Source organism: Oncorhynchus nerka, linkage group LG15 (genome assembly GCF_034236695.1).
Source record: "Oncorhynchus nerka isolate Pitt River linkage group LG15, Oner_Uvic_2.0, whole genome shotgun sequence".
Lineage (NCBI taxonomy): Eukaryota > Metazoa > Chordata > Actinopteri > Salmoniformes > Salmonidae > Oncorhynchus > Oncorhynchus nerka.
In genome coordinates this window covers 33032756-33055767 of record NC_088410.1, presented here as the reverse complement: position 1 = coordinate 33055767, position 23012 = coordinate 33032756, and the positions used below count along the sequence as shown (strand labels likewise).

Sequence of the window (23012 nt, the reverse complement as noted above, 5' to 3'; positions counted from 1 at the left end):
GTCTCCTGCCATTAAATAATGGACATAATATTTAAGGCATGAGTATATTAAATAATGGACATAATATTTAAGTCTCCATAATATTTAAGGCATGAGTATAGTAAGTCTCCTGCCATTAAATAATGGACATAATATTTAAGGCATGAGTATAGTAAGTCTCCTGCCATTAAATAATGGACATAATATTTAAGGCATGAGTATAGTAAGTCTCCTGCCATTAAATAATGGACATAATATTTAAGGCATGAGTATAGTAAGTCTCCTGCCATTAAATAATGGACATAATATTTAAGGCATGAGTATAGTAAGTCTCCTGCCATTAAATAATGGACATAATATTGAATTTAATCATTTACAGTAAAACCTAACATTCTAAGCCTGTTTTTAAAAAAACTAGGAAACTAGAACTACTTGCAAAATGTCAACAGAAATAAAGTTGATTACTCCCGGCTCTGCAGTAGCTATAGACACCAAATACTCATTGTGCGTATTGAGGGTTTTGAGTGGCATTTCAACTTTGGCTTAACTAACTACTCAAAGCTGCAGTGAATCCATTAGCGAATTCCTGCTAGTTTGTTGACCCTAATTCAGCTACGGCGGAGAAATCCTCCATGGCCTCTGACACACACACACACACACACACACACACACACACACACACACACACACACACACACACACACACACACACACACACACACACACACACACACACACACACACACACACACACGCACACACACACACACACACACACACACACACACACACACACACACACACACACACACACACACACACACACACACACACATCAACACACACTGCATCAGAAATCCTATGTTGCCTCTGACGCAGAACCAAAGGTCTTCATTCGCTCTCCAAGTAAAGCAAATCATATTTAATAAAAAGCCAGAGTAAAAGGGTTCACCTGGGAATAAAATGGATTATTCATTTTGGTCCTTATTAAAATCTGCTACGATTCTGAAAATCAGGGGTAAAAGACGAGCTGTAGTCTTTTGATAGTGGAGCTTCGCACACATATGGGGGAGCACTGCGGCATAAATATACATGTATTAATAAACATCATTGATGAATAAATGTAATTGAATTCAAATGTTAATTCAATGAAAAGTGATCATGTCGGTCAACACTGTGATAAAAATGCATCAGTAGACATTAAGGTATCACAGGGTAACCCACCATGAGGGTGAGTTATGATGCTGATAGAATGTCCACGTGAGAACGGGAGGGATGGATGGGAGAACAATAAGAGGTTATTACATCTCCAACAATTAGACAGCCTCATAGAGATGGGGGGTGTATAGTATGGGGGTTAATGAGACACAGCCTCCCGTGATGGATGTCTGTTTGCATTCCCCAATCGAAATTTCAAAGTGTTAATGTCAGCTGGGAACACCGCACAAATGGGATTGATGGGTGTTTGGGTTTAGGTTCCATGACTTTTGTTCTTAGGACTTTTTTTTTCATGCAGAAGAATGAATCATGTTGGATGTGGTGTTTGGATAAACCGGACTGTTTACTCTCCATCTCTCTCGTTTTAGAAATGTGACTTTATGGCAAATTCATGTCTTCCAGTTATGTGAAAATTATGACGTGAAATAGACACAAGCAAATAATGGCCAAACAATACAGGAAATAGACACTTAATCCACATTCATACTGTAGTGTTGATGTCAGGTGTGGATGAATGAAAAAAACAACGGTATAACAGTTGAAATACATTGACTTAGGCATCCCTCCTCCTGTGAATAGTGTCTATGAGTTGAGCTGCACAGATGCACTTTTTCTCAGACAGACAAGACAGCTTCTCTGTCAAACTGATTGATTAGTTTGTTTATTTACCTCCTCCATGAATAATGTGGGAAAACATGGAGCTCTAACTGTCAGCCAGAGGCTAATATTTCCCTTTCATACGCCCTTGTAAGGAAGCGCTCTAAAGAGTGTGTTTGTGTGTGTGTGTGTGTGTGTGTGTGTGTGTGTGTGTGTGTGTGTGTGTGTGTGTGTGTGTGTGTGTGTGTGTGTGTGTGTGTGTGTGTGTGTGTGTGTGTGTACTGCTCTCTCTTCGTCCGCCCACGTGTTCTCGCACACCCCGAGAGCTTCTGGTCAGCGGGGTGGTGGCACCGGGATCCTCATCTCTCCCAAGTGGTCATTCTCTCTTTCTCCCCTTACCCATCTGTCTATCGCCTCCTTTGAATTCCATGCTGTCACAGTTACCAGCCCTTTCAAGCTTAACATCCTTATCATTTATCGCCTCCAGGTTCCTCGGAGAGTTCATCAATGAGCTTGATGCCTTGATAAGCTCCTTTCCTGAGGACGGCTCACCTCTCACAGTTCTGGGCGACTTTAACCTCCCCACGTCTACCTTTGACTCATTCCTCTCTGCCTCCTTCTTTCCACTCCTCTCCTCTTTTGACCTCTCCCTCTCACCTTCCCCCCTACTCACAAGGCAGGCAATACGCTCGACCTCATCTTTACTAGATGCTGTTCTTCCACTAACCTCATTGCAACTCCCCTCCAAGTCTCCGACCACTACCTTGTATCCTTTTCCCTCTCGCTCTCATCCAACACTTCCCACACTGCCCCTACTCGGATGGTATCGCGCCGTCCCAACCTTCGCTCTCTCTCCCCCGATACTCTCTCCTCTTCCATCCTATCATCTCTTCCCTCTGCTCAAACCTTCTCCAACCTATCTCCTGATTCTGCCTCCTCAACCCTCCTCTCCTCCCTTTCTGCATCCTTTGACTCTCTATGTCCCCTATCCTCCAGGCCGGCTCGGTCCTCCCCTCCCGCTCCGTGGCTCGACGACTCATTGCGAGCTCACAGAACAGGGCTCCGGGCAGCCGAGCGGAAATGGAGGAAAACTCGCCTCCCTGCGGACCTGGCATCCTTTCACTCCCTCCTCTCTACATTTTCCTCTTCTGTCGCTGCTGCTAAAAGCCACTTTCTACCACTCTAAATTCCAAGCATCTGCCTCTAACCCTAGGAAGCTCTTTGCCACCTTCTCCTCCCTCTTGAATCCTCCTCCCCCTCCCCCCCTCCTCCCTCTCTGCAGATGACTTCGTCAACCATTTTGAAAAGAAGGTCGACGACATCCGATCCTCGTTTGCTAAGTCAAACGACACCGCTGGTTCTGCTCACACTGCCCTACCCTGTGCTCTGACCTCTTTTCTCCCCTCTCTCTCCAGACGAAATCTCGCGTCTTGTGACGGCCGGCCGCCCAACAACCTGCCCGCTTGACCCTATCCCCTCCTCTCTTCTCCAGACCATTTCCGGAGACCTTCTCCCTTACCTCACCTCGCTCATCAACTCATCCCTGACCGCTGGCTACGTCCCTTCCGTCTTTTAGAGAGCGAGAGTTGCACCCCTTCTGAAGAAACCTACACTCGATCCCTCCGATGTCAACAACTACAGACCAGTATCCCTTCTTTCTTTTCTCTCCAAAACTCTTGAACGTGCCGTCCTTGGCCAGCTCTCCCGCTATCTCTCTCAGAATGACCTTCTTGATCCAAATCAGTCAGGTTTCAAGACTAGTCATTCAACTGAGACTGCTCTTCTCTGTATCACGGAGGCGCTCCGCACTGCTAAAGCTAACTCTCTCTCCTCTGCTCTCATCCTTCTAGACCTATCGGCTGCCTTCGATACTGTGAACCATCAGATCCTCCTCTCCACCCTCTCCGAGTTGGGCATCTCCGGCGCGGCCCACGCTTGGATTGCGTCCTACCTGACAGGTCGCTCCTACCAGGTGGCGTGGCGAGAATCCGTCTCCTCACCACGTGCTCTCACCACTGGTGTCCCCCAGGGCTCTGTTCTATGCCCTCTCCTATTCTCGCTATACACCAAGTCACTTGGCTCTGTCATAACCTCACATGGTCTCTCCTATCATTGCTATGCAGACGACACACAATTAATCTTCTCCTTTCCCCCTTCTGATGACCAGGTGGCGAATCGCATCTCTGCATGTCTGGCAGACATATCAGTGTGGATGACGGATCACCACCTCAAGCTGAACCTCGGCAAGACGGAGCTGCTCTTCCTCCCGGGGAAGGACTGCCCGTTCCATGATCTCGCCATCACGGTTGACAACTCCACTGTGTCCTCCTCCCAGAGCGCTAAGAACCTTGGCGTGATCCTGGACAACACCCTGTCGTTCTCAACTAACATCAAGGCGGTGGCCCGTTCCTGTAGGTTCATGCTCTACAACATCCGCAGAGTACGACCCTGCCTCACACAGGAAGCGGCGCAGGTCCTAATCCAGGCACTTGTCATCTCCCGTCTGGATTACTGCAACTCGCTGTTGGCTGGGCTCCCTGCCTGTGCCATTAAACCCCTACAACTCATCCAGAACGCCGCAGCCCGTCTGGTGTTCAACCTTCCCAAGTTCTCTCACGTCACCCCGCTCCTCCGCTCTCTCCACTGGCTTCCAGTTGAAGCTCGCATCCGCTACAAGACCATGGTGCTTGCCTACGGAGCTGTGAGGGGAACGGCACCTCAGTACCTCCAGGCTCTGATCAGGCCCTACACCCAAACAAGGGCACTGCGTTCATCCACCTCTGGCCTGCTCGCCTCCCTACCACTGAGGAAGTACAGTTCCCGCTCAGCCCAGTCAAAACTGTTCGCTGCTCTGGCCCCCCAATGGTGGAACAAACTCCCTCACGACGCCAGGACAGCGGAGTCAATCACCACCTTCCGGAGACACCTGAAACCCCACCTCTTTAAGGAATACCTAGGATAGGATAAAGTAATCCTTCTCACCCCCCTTAAAAGATTTAGATGCACTATTGTAAAGTGGCTGCTCCACTGGATGTCATAAGGTGAATGCACCAATTTGTAAGTCGCTCTGGATAAGAGCGTCTGCTAAATGACTTAAATGTAAATGTAATGTAAATGTATGTGTGTGTGTATGCGGGGCACGTTCACGGTGTCACCGGACCTTGTTTGAACAGAGCTTTAGCTCCCTGTTATCTTTCCCTTCAGCTATAGGAGGTTTGAAAACGTAATCTTTCTTCTCCCTCTTTCTCTCTTTCTCTCTTTCTCTCCACCCTCATCTCTCCTGAGGTGAAGGCCAAACATTTTAGGAAATTGTGATCTCCTTTACACCCCCCCTCCCCCACTGCCTGATGACCCCTGGTGAGCACACCTGTGTAGGAATGTGTTCTTGCCCCCCCATCCCATCCCAGAATTCCTCTCACTCATCTGACCTGAGCCTCGCCGGGAATCACTTCACACCTCTCCTGTTTGTTTTGCTTGCCCTGTCATCCCCCCTCCCCCTCATCCCTCGCCCCAAATGAAGCCAAATAACTCTGTGTCGGTGAGGAGACCCCCCAAACCCCTACCTCATCACAGACTCCCGCTGGACCGGGGTAAGACAGGCCAGGAATGTACAGACCACTGTGTTTTTCAAATTCCCCTGATTCCGCTCTTAACTTTTAGATAGGAGATGAGCGAGCCACATAACGTAGTGGTTATCTCTAACGTAGTGGTTATCTCTAACGTAGTGGTTATCTTTAACGTAGTGGTTATCTCTAACGTAGTGGTTATCCCTAGGTTCTCCTCTGACTTAGTTATTCACCAGGCAACATGACTAGCTGGGTATTTAAATACATTTTCTTTTAAATGCACAACATGCTGTTTTCAGATGAGGAGATTCTCTAAATGTACTTTATTTATGACATGAAGTGTAACATTGGACAACAGTTGTGTATCATAGAGCTACATGTCACTATAGCGACAAGAGAGCCCCATAGGTAACAGTCAGAGCAGGACTGTAGCCCTCACCAGACCCCTCGTACCTTTGCAGGCTTTCCTGTGAGAGATGGTTTTGGACAGGTCTCTGTAGTAACCCTCCTTGCAGTAGTGACAGTGGCGTCCGGCCGTGTTGTGGCGACAGTTGAGACAGACTCCTCCGCTCTTCCTCCCAGACAGCTTGTACAGCTCCATGTTGAAACGGCATCGCCTGGCATGCAGGTTACAGTTACAGGCTGCGGAGACAGAAAGGAAGGGAGATATTGCATTTTTAAACAGCCTTTTATTGGCACATTTCAACTTCTTTGAATAACGAATTCAATGCCAAATCCACATTTAATGCCCCCTCCTCCCCCCCAAAAAAACACTGCACAGAGGGAGAGAGAGAGAATAAACAGAAGAGAAGAGAAGAGAAGAGAAGAGAAGAGAAGAGAAGAGAATAAAGGGAAGAATAAAGGGAAAAGAAAAAAAATACATTCTTCAACTGAATTACAGACGCTATAGATTACTGCAGTGTATCTACACCGCCTCTTGACGCCCACACCCCAATCATCAGTCTGGTGCCTGACAACCGATAAAGTGGTGTGAATAATTACAGTATTCTGTACGTGTTTGTTTACCAGATATACAAATCCTACTTGACCCCCCCCCCCCCAAGGTAAAAGACTGTGAGAGTTTTAACTTCCCTGATAATGAGGTCAGGCACTGAGCCGTTTTTGCTCTCTTTCTCGCTTCCTCTGCCTTTCTCTCTCACTCTGCCCTCCCCCCTCTCTCTTTCTCTCAAGGTTATTCTCTCCTCCTAGCAGACATGGTTTCAGTACAGTATTCTCATTCCACACCAAATCCCCGGTCGTGTTTGCTGCTGGTTTACTAATGAATAAAGTTGCTACGGCCGAGTTTAATTAGCCAGCTGATGTTTATTCATGACTCGTCGTTTGGCTTAACTTCATTAAACACCCCGTCCGACTACATACACACACACACACACATACACACACACACATACACACACACACATACACACACATCTACCAGTCCATCCGGGTTCCACGAAAATGTACTGTGCCAAATACTGCATCACAATGCCAATGCCACAGGAAGGGAGAGCGAGGGAACATGCTGATAGGGCTCCACCCTGACACGTCTGCCCATGTTTTTCAGCCCACTCCCTCCCGAAACACACATACTGTACACACACTCAAGTAGGCTACTTCCTGTTACCATGTGCCCATCACAATCTAGGGAATAGAGTTGCTTCTCAGCTTGCACCAGTTAAAACAACGATCCATTGAAGGGCTGTGGTGTTTTAGTCCAGACACTGTAATTAGCTCCTTCACACAAGTTATGTTAGAGACTGGAGAGAAGGAGTCTCAGAGGGTCCACACACAGCTCAGTCCCTTATCTGTAGGGTCTGGTTTCCCAGCTCTCTACCGGACCCCAGGGGTCCTTCATTAGGGCTGTCCTCTTTGCTTGTTTTCCCTCCTGATCTCGGACTGTTGATTTTGTGTTGCCTGGGCTCACCCTGGGCTTTAGCCCCCTCACCCCTCACTGCCTTAGAGGCATCACGGTGGAAAACGATCCATCTGCCTTGGGGGCATCACATAGGAAACCTATCCTTCCCTTAACCCTCTGCCTGGAGGCCCCGGAGGTTTACTGGCAGAGAGAGTTAAGGCACGGAGACACCGGTAGAGTTTACCGGCAGAGAGTACTGAGCACCGCTGTTCAGAGTGGCAGCCGTAATTTGACATCCGATTCTACATGTAGAATTGCGCGAACACGTCGGCAGTCACATGCCCACAGTGTGTTTTAGTGGTGGTCTCTAAAACACTGCGCCCGAACGAACCCGCGAATGAACGGCAGATGGACACTCGGTGCAGTGCGTCCGCTCGCTCAGGTTGCCGGATCACTACTCAGACTCTATAGTTACACTACCCAGACTCTATAGTTACACTACTCAGACTCTATAGTTACACTACCCAGACTCTATAGTTACACTACCCAGACTCTATAGTTACACTACCCAGACTCTATAGTTACACTACCCAGACTCTATAGTTACACTACTCAGACTCTATAGTTACACTACCCAGACTCTATAGTTACACTACTCAGACTCTATAGTTACACTACCCAGACTCTATAGTTACACTACCCAGACTCTATAGTTACACTACCCAGACTCTATAGTTACACTACCCAGACTCTATAGTTACACTACCCAGACTCTATAGTTACACTACTCAGACTCTATAGTTACACTACTCAGACTCTATAGTTACACTACCCAGACTCTATAGCTCTATAGTTACACTACTCAGACTACTACTCTAGTTACACTACCCAGACTCTATAGTTACACTACTCAGACTCTATAGTTACACTACTCAGACTCTATAGTTACACTACTCAGACTCTATAGTTACACTACCCAGACTCTATAGTTACACTACTCAGACTCTATAGTTACACTACTCAGACTCTATAGTTACACTACCCAGGCTCTATAGTTACACTACTCAGACTCTATAGTTACACTACTCAGACTCTATAGTTACACTACTCAGACTCTATAGTTACACTACCCAGACTCTATAGTTACACTACTCAGACTCTATAGTTACACTACCCAGACTCTATAGTAACACTACTCAGACTCTATAGTTACACTACATTTACATTTACATTTAAGTCATTTAGCAGACGCTCTTATCCAGTTACACTACCCAGACTCTATAGTTACACTACTCAGACTCTATAGTTACACTACCCAGATTCTATAGTTACACTACTCAGACTCTATAGTTACACTACTCAGACTCAGACTCCTGTTGGCTATTATGCAGTATGCAACTGGGATGCAAAGGTGTAATATGCTTCAAGCTACAGTAATTGGTTCCAAAAGATAAATCGCTGCGACCAATAGGAAAGAGCAAAACACACTTTATGTTTCCTGCAATGTTGTGATGTCATTCAGGCTTCATTCAACCCTTATCCATTCATCCATGTGGAGTTCCCCCTTTCATGAGTTCAACCAAATAATCATCTTGCCTTGTCTTGGCGGTAACTATGGCGATACAGCCGCTCGCCATTGAACACCTGTTATACTTGTGTTTTTTTTTCTATGTTTCAGCGCTCTGAAGACAAGGCCCATGTTGTTTTAACACCTGCATTGACCTGGGACATTCTCTGTGCTGAGGTTTCACAGCAGCAGCTCTTCCTGCCAGGCCTCGTCTGAAGTCGAGACACCTCTACAGCCACAGAGGAACTAGAGGAGGCTGGAGAGCAACCCCCGCTGGTGCTGTTAAACACACACTTCTACGGTGGGATTCCTGTGATGAGACCCCCGTCAAATGAGAGAAAACAGAACAATTGTGTTCCGCTACTTTCAACACAGACGCACACAAACAGAAATAAGCTAGTCACACCTGCTTGTTGGGCCAGGCAGGATTCAGGATGGACGGCACAAACGCCGCAGGCGCCTCGCCCCTGCCAGACCTTTCAGCGCACACACTTATACGATCATGAGACTCCAATGCACCTCAAAACACGCAAACACACACACACACACACACACACACACACACACATGGGAATGACTGGCACGTACTGTGCTTTCTCTCTCCCCCATTTACCAACTGTACAGCCCGACATTGTAAATAAGAATTTGTTCTTAACTGACTTGCCTAGTTAAATAAAGGTTAACTAAATCAATAAAATACACACGTTGTCTTCAGGGCACGAGAGCACATTTTTTACTATTACGAAAGCGAGGTGATAACTGATAATATTCAGCGAGGAGACATGACACAATTATTTATAGTGTAATTACTACTTGTTTTGTTTCATATAAATGAAACATACTGTACATTTAATGTAAGATTGAATCTGGAAGTAAAAAATTGACCGGGAAGCAAAAGTGTGGTAATTTTCAAACCCCACGGGGCTATCAACTCCAACCCTTCAGGTTGGGTTACCGTGGCAACCCACCACTAGTTAATGACCCACAGGTAGTAAAATGTGTTAACTGATCCCTTTAAGCACAAATAATTGAGTTAGCCGGATCAAGCTAAGCTGAGTCCTTATAATGACACTCACACCTACTGTAAAAGGGACCTTTAATTCCTCAAATAAGTTTTTTTTTAAAGTCATTTGAATTATAACGCCTAAGAAAAAATATTAGAAAGAAAAATACTGTGGTATATATGGAGTATATAAAATGAGGCCTAAGTCTATCCGTTGTTACTGTTTCTCGCACATCCTGAGAAACACCCCACATTGGACCACCAGAGAGAGTTGGATCTAAAGAGAGTGTGTTTGTGTGTGTGTGTTGCAAAATTGGCAGATGTTCGCTCTGAACGGTCCCCAGGCTCTTGGACTGACCCCATTGCTATCACTAACACACAGCCCTGCTTCCTTGTTTTCCTAATTAACGAGAAAGTTTGACCCTGGGAGTCATGCTCAAGTTGTGATAAGTTCCACTCGACCACTGTTGGTCTAGTTAAATATAGCGATGGATTTGTTCAGAAAATTCACTGCTAAGAAGAACTTTGTTACTGAAAACATTTATATACGTCCAAACTTAATTGGAGCCATATAAAACCTTAATTAGAGCCTGACCACCAACGTTTTCAAAAAATGTTAATTTCACTGTCTGTCAGTCTGTCCGCCCAACCACCCGTCCATCCGTTGTAACATTCAGGGGTCACAGACTGACCTGAGGCCTGTCATCGATATTCCACAAACACCAAGAATTCCGTCTCCCTGCCGCCTCAACCCTTCACTATCCCCCTAAACCAGACGGAATAGCAACACCCAACACCAGAGTGTCAGAGCAGGGGAGCTGGGGTAGGGAGCAGGAGTAGGGAGCAGGAGTAGGGAGCAGGGGTAGGGAGCAGGCGTAGGGAGTAGGAGTAGGGAGCAGGAGTAGGGAGCAGGGGTAGGGAGCAGGAGTAGGGAGCAGGAGTAGGGAGCAGGGGTATGGAGCAGGGGTAGGGAGCAGGGGTAGGGAGCAGGGGTAGGGAGCAGGAGTAGGGAGCAGGAGTAGGGAGCAGGAGTAGGAGCAGGGGTAGGGGGCAGGAGTAGGGAGCAGGGTAGGGAGCAGGAGTAGGAGCAGGGGTAGGGAGCAGGAGTAGGGAGCAGGGGTAGGGAGTAGGGAGCAGCAGGGGTAGGGGTAGGGAGTAGGGAGCAGGGGTAGGGGGGAGCAGGGTAGGGATAGGGGTAGGGAGCAGGAGTAGGGAGCAGGGTAGGGAGCAGGGGGTATGGAGCAGGGTAGGGCAGGGTAGGGAGGGGGAGCAGGGTAGGGAGCAGGGTAGGGAGCAGGGGTAGGGAGCAGGGGTAGGGAGCAGGGTAGGGAGCAGGGGTATGGAGTAGGAGCAGGAGTAGGGAGCAGGAGTAGGGAGCAGGAGTAGGGGGGTAGCAGGGGTAGGGAGGGAGGAGGAGTAGGGGAGCAGGGTTTAGCAGGAGTAGGGAGCAGGAGTAAACAGGGGTAGGGGCAGGAGTAGGGAGCAGGGGTAGGGAGCAGGGGTAGGGAGCAGGGGTAGGGAGCAGGGGTAGGGAGCAGGAGTAGGGAGCAGGAGTAGGGAGCAGGGGTATGGAGCAGGAGTAGGGAGCAGGAGTAGGGAGCAGGGGTAGGGAGGAGGAGGCTCTTGCTATTCTGCCCCTTTGTTTAAAACAAACAGGTGGGGAAGCACATGCACATACAGTTGACTTTTAATCCTACGGGCCCCTGAAAGTCATCAGATTAGACCCAGAAAGCCCCTGAAAGTCATCAGATTAGACCCAGAAAGCCCCTGAAAATCATCAGATTAGACCCAGAAAGCCCCTGAAAGTCATCAGATTAGACCCAGAAAGCCCCTGAAGACAAAATGAGAAAATATTGTGTGTCCCTACTTTGGCGATTGTTTTGGTTTTCGAGCGGTTTCGGCGGCGAAGGGGAGAAGGGGAGAAGGGGAGAAGGGGAGAAGGGAGGTGTGTGTGTTTATGTTGTCCATGTGTGGAGGGGTTGATGAATTCTGCTTGTTACATCAGCATCAGAACGTCCCGGTATTACAGCACATGACAGACATCTCAGGAATGGAAGGCATGACGCAACACTGAGCCAAATGTGTCTCAAAATGACATCGTACGACTTTTAACCAGAGCCCCTCTGGTCACAAAGAAGTGCACTATTAGGGTCAACAGTCCAATGCCCTCTACCCCGCTAACCTATAGACAGCATGCTTAGGACTGGTCTATATCTGGAGACTGAAGGAAACATTACATTAGACACGCACCAGCAGTAGTTGAGAGGGAGTTGTGCTCCATACAGTCGAAAGTAAGAGGATCACATAATTGACGTACAGCCAGGAGACCCCACCTCAGACTAAATTCATTCTAGAGATCTAATCCACTTGAATCCACTATACAAGTGGGTATAAAAGTCTGATAGGATAAACGGACACATACGACTGCACGCTATGGTACACCTTCCTCCGTGCCAGACCAACACGCATGCACGCTGGTGCGCACACACACTGATGTACATACACACACACGAAAAAGCGCACGCACACACACACACTACTGCTTTAGATTCCTTGCACAATTTAAATCCTTACATAGGGGGTATAATGATATCGTCTGTGATTTTAAATCTTTCTTTTCATACTTCAGCCGTAATGCCTTGCATTATAGTTAAAGTGCACCAGTCGCAAAACAATCATTTTGATTCACACATCCGCAACTGGCAGCAGTCTCTTAGGCTACTGGCAGACAGCCAGATTCACTCAATGTTGAGACTTTCCTTGGCTATGATTACAAAAAACGTGGTGTTTATGACAGTTAGCTAGGCCGACTTCCCACAGCTCTTGTAGCCAGGACAATATTGAATATATCAGGACTGAGGACCACACCGATGCTGTAGTATGTGTATAATTCACATGCCCTGGAATTCCACTCTCTCTTATAAAGAAATAATAGTTTCTCGCGAACAAAATTACTGTTTTTTGCTAAACAACATCTCACTTTCTCAAAGCCCATAATAACAGCAGGGACACTCGAAGACACACACACACACACACAAATACACACACACACACACACAAAGCATCAAGTGATCTGAGAGAGAGAGAGAGAGAGAGAGAGAGAGAGAGAGAGAGAGAGAGGGGGAGAGGGAGAGAGAGAGAGAGAGGGAGAGAGAGAGAGAGAGAGAGAGAGAGAGAGAGAGAGAGAGAGAGAGAGAGAGAGAGAGAGAGAGAGAGAGAGAGAGAGAGAGAGAGAGAGAGAGAGAGAGAGAGAGAGAGAGAGAGGGGAGAGAGAGAGAGAGAGAGAGAGAGAGAGAGAGAGAGAGAGAGAGGGGGAGAGAGAGAGAGGGGGAGAGAGGGGAGAGAGAGAGAGAGAGAGAGAGAGAGAGGGAGAGAGAGAGGGGGAGAGAGAGAGAGAGAGAGAGAGAGAGAGAGAGAGAGAGAGAGAGAGAGAGAGAGGGGGAGAGAGAGAGAGGGGGGGGGAGAGGGAGAGAGAGAGAGAGAGAGCGAGAGAGAGAATATTTACGCTGGCTCTGTAGCTATGTATCATACTCACTCAGATATCAACTAATAAATCTGACGCATTAAACCTCATGACAACAATTACATCAATTGCTTCAAGTTACCACAGTGATTTATTAGTTGTGTGTTATTTTTCCTTTTAAATTGGAACAATATTGTTCTTTTGTCTGGTTTATTTGTTGATTCAGACACTGCCATGGTAAAAGCTGGGCATTAGGTCACATTCCAGAGCTGGGAATTCCCAAATAAATCAAATGTATTCAGAGAGTTTAATGGGTGACGTCAATACTTATAGGCCTGACAATGTATGTTTTGAGACGTTTCCTTTGGATCAAATTATAGCATTAAGTCAATGTGAACAAATGGGCCTGACAACTACAAATGGTGCATAATGTACAGATGAAAGAGCACTCTGGTGAGGTTTAGGAGACATCTAATAACTGCCAATCAATTAACCAAAACAACAACAACATGTAATAGCTGACATTATATGTTTACTTTCCATCCAATGAGGAGCTTTATTGAGTCCGACAAAGTGCTCTATTCAATCATATCCACTTTGGCCAACATCCGCATAGCGGTTATTTTGGCGGTGTTGGAGGTGGAACTGCGTTAGAGCTGTCAAATCCACAAGCGACTCCTGGCATTATATACCTAAAGCGGACATTGCCATTGGCTGCGCGGAGTCGCATTAGGAGAAATCTCATGCAGCCTTGTTTACAAGTTCGAACACTGGAATGTGAGATGTAATTTACACCTTGATTAGGTTGACAGAAATACTCATTATTTCATTAAATGAATTTAAATTTGATATTCATTCATTCGTATCGGTTTTGTGGCTTCCTGACAGTGATCAAGAGCAGCTTCTCACCGATTTGACAGCTCCAATGTACAGTTGAAGTCAGAAGTTTACATACACAAAGGTTGGAGTCATTAAAACACATTTTTCAACCACTCCACAAATGTCTTGTTTACAAACTAAAGTTTTGGCAAGTCGGTTAGGACATCTACTTCATGCATGACACAAATCATTTTTCCTCATCATGGGAAAATCAAAAGAAATCCCTCCACAAGTCCTAACCGACTTGACTTGGTGCAAATCAATCCCAGAATAACAGCAAAAGACCTTGTGAAGATGCTGGAGGAAACAGGTACAAAAGTATCTATATCCACAGTCAAATTTGTCCTACATCGACATAACCTGAAAGGCCGCTCAGCAAGGAAGAAGCCACTGCTCCAAAACCGCAATAAAAAAGTCAGACTACGGTTTGCAACTGAACATGGGGACAAAGATCGTACTTTTTGGAGTATTTTCCTCTGGTCTGATGAAACAAAAATAGAACTGCTTGGCCATAATGACCATCATTATGTTTGAAGGAAAAAGGGGGAGGCTTGAAGCACGGGGGTGGCAGCATCATGTTGTGGAGGTGCCTTGCTGCAGGAGGGACTGGTGCATTTCACAAAATAGATGGCATCATGAGGATGGAAAATTATGTGGATGTATTGAAGCAACATCTCAAGACATCAGTTAAAGCTTGGTCGCAAATGGGTCTTCCAAATGGACAAATGGACAATGACCCCAAGCATACTTCCAAAGTTGTGGCAAAATGGCTTAAGGACAACAAAGTCAAGGTATTGGAGTTGCCGTCACAAAGCCCTGACCTCAATCCTATAGAAAATGTGTGGGCAGAACTGAAAAAGCGTGTGCGAGCAAGGAGGTCTACAAACCTGACTCAGTTACATCAGCTCTGTCAGGAGGAATGGGCCAAAATTCACCCAACTTATTGTGGGAAGCTTGTGGAAGGCTACCTGAAACGTTTGACCCAAGTTAAACAATTTAAAGGCAATGTTTCCAAATACTAATTGAGTGTATGTAAACTTCTGACCCCCTGGGAATGTGAAAATAAAGCTGAAATAAATAACTCTCTCTAGTATTATTCTGACATTTTACATTCTTAAAATAAAGTGGTGATTCTAACTGACCTAAGACAGGGATTTTTTACTCTGATTAAATGTCAGGAATTGTGAAAAAACGAGTTTAAATTGATTTGGCTAAGGTGTGTATTTGAACTTCCGACTTCAACTGTATCTACAACTCTGACAGCTCCAAGACATCAGCTATGCAGGTTCCAAGTGGAAAAGGCATCTACATTCTTTTTCCCCGATAGAAATAACAGCATTCTCCGTGCACTATAAATTATAAATTGATACGAGCTAAGTAAATGAGTAATCAGTTTGGGGAATGGGGATTGAAAATAAACATAGCAATAGTTTTAGACTATTTTTGGGGGGACATGTAGCCTATTTGAATCATTATGGAACTCTGACCACACATAGCAGGATAAAGCAGCATTACAGTTCCATGATTAGGGAGGATTAGGGTCGATTTATAGGACTATTGTTGAACCCTTATCGAAATAAAATTTCAACCTTCCTATATTTCACGGATTTAACTTGAATATGACAACTTTCAGGATTAATCAAACCACAGTATTTTTGATTCATCAATATATTTGCTGCGTAAAGGCTCTCCAACCATTTTCTTTCATGATTTATACATACTTTCCCAACCCTAAAATGTTTCTAAATAATCTACAAGATCAGAGTATTTTTAAATCTATCAGTTGCTGCTCAAAAATATATTCATAATTGTTTTTGTTTTTATGCATTAAATGACCTGGTGCTTGACCTGGACCTGGTGCATTAAACGATCTGGTGCTTAAAGTAACTGTCCAGTGTTTTCAGAATCCAATGAAATATTACCTGTAATTAATTACAATATAAGTTCAATCGTATAATATAATTAGGTATGTTAAAAAGCATATTTTCTGTGTTGGAATGGTCTGTGCGTACCCCAACGACAAAATGGTGTGGGCGTATATCGGTCATAAAAAAATGTGAGTAGACCGCTGATTGGCCAGCTCTACTTAATCCTTCCGCTTATACTGTGTTTTCAAAATACCCCTCCATATACCCCTCAAAATGTCCCTCAAGAGAGGCATAATAAGTCATGTCAAACTCTCTAGAATTGCAGGAAATGCGTTTCAAAACGTAAAAGATACATCTGACACCACAATTTTGCCCGTGGCGTAGGAAAGGCGTGTGAAGGAAAGGCGTGTGAAGGAAAGGCGTGCGAAGGAAATGCGTGCGAAGGAAAGGCGTGCGAAGGAAAGGCGTGCGAAGGAAAGGCGTGCGTAGGAAAGGCGTGCGAAGGAAAGGCGTGCGAAGGAAATGCGTGCGAAGGAAAGGCGTGCGAAGGAAAGGCGTGCGTAGGAAAGGCGTGCGAAGGAAAAGCGTGCGAAGGAAAGGCGTGAGAAGGAAAGGCGTGCGAAGGAAAGGCATGCGAAGGAAAGGCGTGCGAAGGAAATGCGTGCGAAGGAAATGCGTGCGAAGGAAAGGCGTGCGAAGGAAATGCGTGCGTAGGAAAGGCGTGCGTAGGAAAGGCGTGAGAAGGAAAGGCGTGCGAAGGAAAGGCGTGCGAAGGAAAGGCGTGCGTAGGAAAGGCGTGCGTAGGAAAGGCGTGCGAAGGAAAGGCGTGCGAAGGAAATGCGTGCGTAGGAAAGGCGTGCGTAGGAAAGGCGTGCATAGGAAAGGCGTGCGAAGGAAAGGCGTGCGAAGGAAATGCGTGCGAAGGAAATGCGTGCGAAGGAAAGGCGTGCGAAGGAAAGGCGTGAGAAGGAAAGGCGTGAGAAGGAAATGCGTGCGAAGTAAAGGCGTGCGAAGGAAAGGCGTGAGAAGGAAAGGCGTGAGAAGGAAAGGCGTGCGAAGGAAAGGCATGCGAAGGAAAGGCGTGAGAAGGAAAGGCGTGCGAAGGAAAGGCGTGCGAAGTAAAGGCGTGCGAAGGAAAGGCGTGAGAAGGAAAGGCGTGAGAAGGAAAGGCGTGCGAAGGAAAGGCGTGAGAAGGAAATGCGTGAGAAGGAAAGGCGTGAGAAGGAAAGGCGTGCGAAGGAAAGGCGTGAGAAGGAAATGCGTGAGAAGGAAAGGCGTGAGAAGGAAAGGCGTGCGTAGGAAAGGCGTGCGAAGGAAAGGCGTGCGTAGGAAAGGCGTGCGTAGGAAAGGCGTGCGAAGGAAAGGCGTGCGAAGGAAATGCGTGCGAAGGAAAGATGTGCCTGGGGAAGGCGTGCGTAGGAAAGGCGTGCGAAGGAAAGATGTACCTGGGAAAGGCGTGCGAAGGAAAGGCGTGCGAAGGAAAGATGTGCCTGGGGAAGGCGTGCGTAGGAAAGATGTACCTGGGAAAGGCGTGCGAAGGAAAGGCGTGCGAAGGAAAGATGTGCCTGGGAAAGACGTGCGTAGGAAAGGCGTGCGAAGGAAAGATGTGCCTGGGGAAGGCGTGCGAAGGAAAGGCGTGCGTAGGAAAGGCGTGCGAAGGAAAGATGTGCCTGGGAAAGGCGTGCGTAGGAAAGGCGTGCGAAGGAAAGATGTGCCTGGGAAAGGCGTGCGTAGGAAAGGCGTGCGAAGGAAAGATGTACCTGGGAAAGGCGTACATTTCCTAAGTCGGAATCGGGCCCTTAGTGAACAGCGTCAACATAAAATATAAATATGAAATCACGGGTCAAGTGTCAAACCGTGTCGCCGGATTTAAAAGCTGTTACCCCTTACATACACTACTGGAACTGTTAGGGAGACACATTCCTTTTAAGTCCTTCATTCAATTCATGTCTTTCTCCTTAAATAAAACTCCAGCTATTCTCCTATTCCTTCTTCCTTATGTTCTCCAGTCCAGACGGTTTCAATATCATCCGGCGTGCGTCAAACATTTGTAATATTTTGCACAAAGCCAGCTGTTATTTTGGACGGGAAGGGAAAAGAACACAACAACTTGGGTTGGAGCCACGGAGACGGTGATGATTCATTTTACAAGTTACCGGAATGTTCCGGGATTGCTTTGATGGTTTGACGGAAATCTAAACTTTTTTAATTGGAAAAAGAAAAAAGGTCTGATGTGAAACTACAGTATCACCTTGGCGTGACACAAACAAATAAAAGATTAGAGAGAGAAAGCGTACCAGGAAGGAACGTATTAAGATGACGGTTCTTTGATCATCTTAACCAGAGTGGACAAGGCCCCACAATAACAAACTGATTTCAGATCAGTTTCCAGGTGGGGAATGAAGGGAATGGAGTCAGCGATATGCTGCTAATGTAACACACATTTAACATAGCGGCGGCCTTCGTTTGTCTGAATTCATGGCCGGAAGAGAAGGATTTATGTCATTCCCGTTCAGACAAACACCTGTATCTGTATCGATGTGTAAGAAAAACGCTAAAGTAAAGTAAACGCTCCGTATTTAATTGAAGGCAACTGTCTACATTGTCAAACAGGACCCCGTCGACTCCATGGTCACTCTCTCTACAGAGGTTACAGTGGAGGCTCAGTCAAAACAAACAAATGCGCTTTGCATAAGTTGTTCCATTCTTGCATGTGTGACACAATGTGAAATCATATCCCCACAATGTGAAATCATACACCACAATGTTAAATCATATCCCCATAATGTGAAATCATATCCCCATAATGTGAAATCATATCCCCACAATGTGAAATCATAAACCACAATGTTAAATCATATCCCCACAATGTGAAATCATAAACCACAATGTGAAATCATATCCCCACAATGTGAAATCATAAACCACAATGTTAAATCATATCCCCATAATGTGAAATCATATCCCCGCAATGTGAAATCATATCGCCACAATGTGAAATCACATCCCCATAATGTGAAATCATATCCCCGCAATGTGAAATCATATCGCCACAATGTGAAATCACATCCCCATAATGTGAAATCATATCCCCACAATGTGAAATCATAAACCACAATGTGAAATCATATCCCCACAATGTGAAATCATAAACCACAATGTTAAATCATATCCCCATAATGTGAAATCATATCCCCGCAATGTGAAATCATATCGCCACAATGTGAAATCACATCCCCATAATGTGAAATCATATCCCCGCAATGTGAAATCATATCGCCACAATGTGAAATCACATCCCCATAATGTGAAATCATATCCCCGCAATGTGAACTCATATCCCCATAATGTGAAATCATATCCCCATAATGTGAAATCATATCCCCATAATGTCAAATCATATCCCCGCAATGTCAAATCATATCCCCATAATGTGAAATCATATCCCCGCAATGTGAACTCATATCCCCATAATGTGAAATCATATCCCCGCAATGTGAAATCATATCCCCGCAATGTGAACTCATATCCCCATAATGTGAAATCATATCCCCATAATGTGAAATCATATCCCCATAATGTGAAATCACATCCCCATAATGTCAACTCTAATCCAAGATGGCGTAGCAGTAAGTCCTTTCGTGTCGTGTCTCTGTATATATCTCTTTCGTTTTTTTACATATTTTTCTTCGCATATCTCCTTAAAAACTTTTTGCTAAACCTAAGCTTCCAATTACTCTCCTGCAACCCGCCTCACCCAATGTAGCTATTTTTCCTAAAGTATTTATATTTATATTTACTTGGAACCGGAACCCCTCAACTGAAGCTCAACTGAAGCTAGCCAGCAAACCACTAGCCATGCTAGCGGTCTTCAGCTAACCGGTCATCAGCTAACCTTCAGCCCGGAAAGCTCTCGCCAGTTCGAACAACGCGACTCTAACCAGAGCATAACGGACCTATTTATTATTTTTTTTCATCCACCGATTTCTTCCCCGGATTCCCACCGCAAATTGAAAATTTTTCAGCTGGATCTTCACAACTAGCTATCTAGCTATCTACGAACTGTTAGCTTGCTAGCACAGGCCTGCTAACCGTCTGCATCGCCGCGTCCCAAACACCCATATTTACTTTCTATCTCTTTTTGATTTTAATTTGTTTATACCTTCCGGAAACCTGCCTCACCCAATGTGATACGGAATCGCTATTATTTTTAATTTTTTTAGAACACACTCAAGAACCTCCAGAAGCTAACTAGCTACAAGCTATTTAGTCATTGTTCGTTTTTTTAAACCTGGATAACACTCGCCAGTCCAGCTTCCCTGCCCCATCCACCACTGCCCCCTGGACACTGATCTCTTGGCCACATAGCTGATGCACGCTGGACTGTCCATTAATCACGGTACTCCATTCTGCTTGTTTGTTTTATCTGTTGGCACCGATGCCTAGTCAACGCCATTTTACCTGCTGTTGTCGTGCCAGCTGATTCGCTGTTGTTGTCAAACCTACTGTTTTAGCTAGCTTTCCCAATTCAACACCTGTGATTACTGTATGCCTCGCTGTATGTCTCTCTCAAATGTCGATATGCCTTGTATACTGTTGTTCAGGTTAGTTATCATTGTTTTAGTTCACAATGGACCCCCTAGTTCCACTCCTCATACCCCTGATAACTCCTTTGTCCCACCTCCCACACATGCGGTGACCTCACCCATTACAACCAGCATGTCCAGAGATACAACCTCTCTCATCATCACCCAGTGCCTGGGCTTACCTCCGCTGCACCCGCACCCCACCATACCCCTGTCTGCGCATTATGCCCTGAATATATTCTACCATGCCCAGAAACCTGCTCCTCTTATTCTCTGTCCTCAACGCTCTAGGCGACCAGTTTTGATAGCCTTTAGCCGCACCCTCATACTCATCCTTCTCTGTTCCGCGGGTGATGTGGAGGTAAACCCAGGCCCTGCATGTCCCCTGGCACCCTCATTTGTTGACTTCTGTGATCGAAAAAGCCTTGGTTTCATGCATGTCAACATCAGAAGCCTCCTCCCTAAGTTTGTTTTACTCACTGCTTTAGCACACTCTGCTAACCCTGATGTCCTTGCTGTGTCTGAATCCTGGCTCAGGAAGGCCACCAAAAATTCAGAGATTTCCATACCCAACTATAACATCTTCCGTCAAGATAGAACTGCCAAAGGGGGAGGAGTTGCAGTCTACTGCAGAGATAGCCTGCAAAGTAATGTCATACTTTCCAGGTCCATACCCAAACAGTTCGAACTACTAATTTTGAAAATTACTCTCTCCAGAAATAAGTCTCTCACTGTTGCCGCCTGCTACCGACCCCCCTCAGCTCCCAGCTGTGCCCTGGACACCATTTGTGAATTGATCGCCCCCATCTAGCTTCAGAGTTTGTTCTGTTAGGTGACCTAAACTGGGATATGCTTAACACCCCGGCAGTCCTACAATCTAAGCTAGATGCCCTCAATCTCACACAAATCATCAAGGAACCCACCAGATACAACCCTAACTCTGTAAACAAGGGCACCCTCATAGACGTCATCCTGACCAACTGGCCCTCCAAATACACCTCCGCTGTCTTCAACCAGGATCTCAGCGATCACTGCCTCATTGCCTGTATTCGCTACGGAGCCGCAGTCAAACGACCACCCCTCATCACTGTCAAACGCTCCCTAAAACACTTCTGTGAGCAGGCCTTCCTAATCGACCTGGCCCGGGTATCCTGGAAGGACATTGACCTCATCCCGTCAGTTGAGGATGCCTGGTCATTCTTTAAAAGCAACTTCCTCTCCATTTTAGATAAGCATGCTCCGTTCAAAAATGCAGAACCAAGAACAGATACAGCCCTTGGTTCACTCCAGACCTGACTGCCCTCGACCAGCACAAAAACATCCTGTGGCGGACTGCAATAGCATCGAAGAGTCCCCGTGATATGCAACTGTTCAGGGAAGTCAGGAACCAATACACGCAGTCAGTCAGGAAAGCTAAGGCCAGCTTCTTCAGGCAGAAGTTTGCATCCTGTAGCTCCAACTCCAAAAAGTTCTGGGACACTGTGAAGTCCATGGAGAACAAGAGCACCTCCTCCCAGCTGCCCACTGCACTGAGGCTAGGTAACACGGTCACCACCGATAAATCCATGATTATCGAAAACTTCAATAAGCATTTCTCAACGGCTGGCCATGCCTTCCGCCTGGCTTATCCAACCTCTGCCAACAGCTCCGCCCCCCCGCAGCTCCTCGCCCAAGCCTCTCCAGGTTCTCCTTTACCCAAATCCAGATTGCAGATGTTCTGAAAGAGCTCCAAAACCTGGACCCGTACAAATCAGCTGGGCTTGACAATCTGGACCCTCTATTTCTGAAACTATCCGCCGCCATTGTCGCAACCCCTATTACCAGCCTGTTCAACCTCTCTTTCATATCGTCCGAGATCCCCAAGGATTGGAAAGCTGCCGCAGTCATCCCCCTCTTCAAAGGGGGAGACACCCTGGACCCAAACTGCTACAGACCTATATCCATCCTGCCCTGCCTATCTAAGGTCTTCATATCCCCGCAATGTGAAATCATATCCCCATAATGTGAAATCATATCCCCATAATGTGAACTCATATCCCCACAATGTGAAATCATATCCCCGCAATGTGAACTCATATCCCCATAATGTGAAATCATATCCCCATAATGTGAAATCATATCCCCACAATGTGAAATCATATCCCCGCAATGTGAACTCATATCCCCACAATGTGAAATCATATCCCCGCAATGTGAACTCATATCCCCATAATGTGAAATCATATCCCCATAATGTGAAATCATATCCCCGCAATGTGAACTCATATCCCCATAATGTGAAATCATATCCCCATAATGTGAAATCATATCCCCATAATGTGAAATCATATCCCCATAATGTGAAATCATATCCCCATAATGTGAAATCATATCCCCATAATGTGAAATCATATCCCCATAATGTGAACTCATATCCCCGCAATGTGAA

The 23012-nt window shown here is 46.1% G+C and overlaps 1 protein-coding gene across 1 annotated transcript in view; it reads right to left on the bottom strand.

Annotated features, from left to right (window-relative positions):
- The window catches only part of LOC115142445 (netrin-1-like), a 117195-nt gene that overhangs the window by 43304 nt on the left and 50879 nt on the right, over window positions 1–23012 (bottom strand). Inside the window, exon 3 of the mRNA XM_029681919.2 lies at window positions 5814–6002. Coding sequence (XP_029537779.2) covers window positions 5814–6002 — 189 coding nt within the window. The remainder of the gene's footprint in view (window positions 1–5813; window positions 6003–23012) is intronic.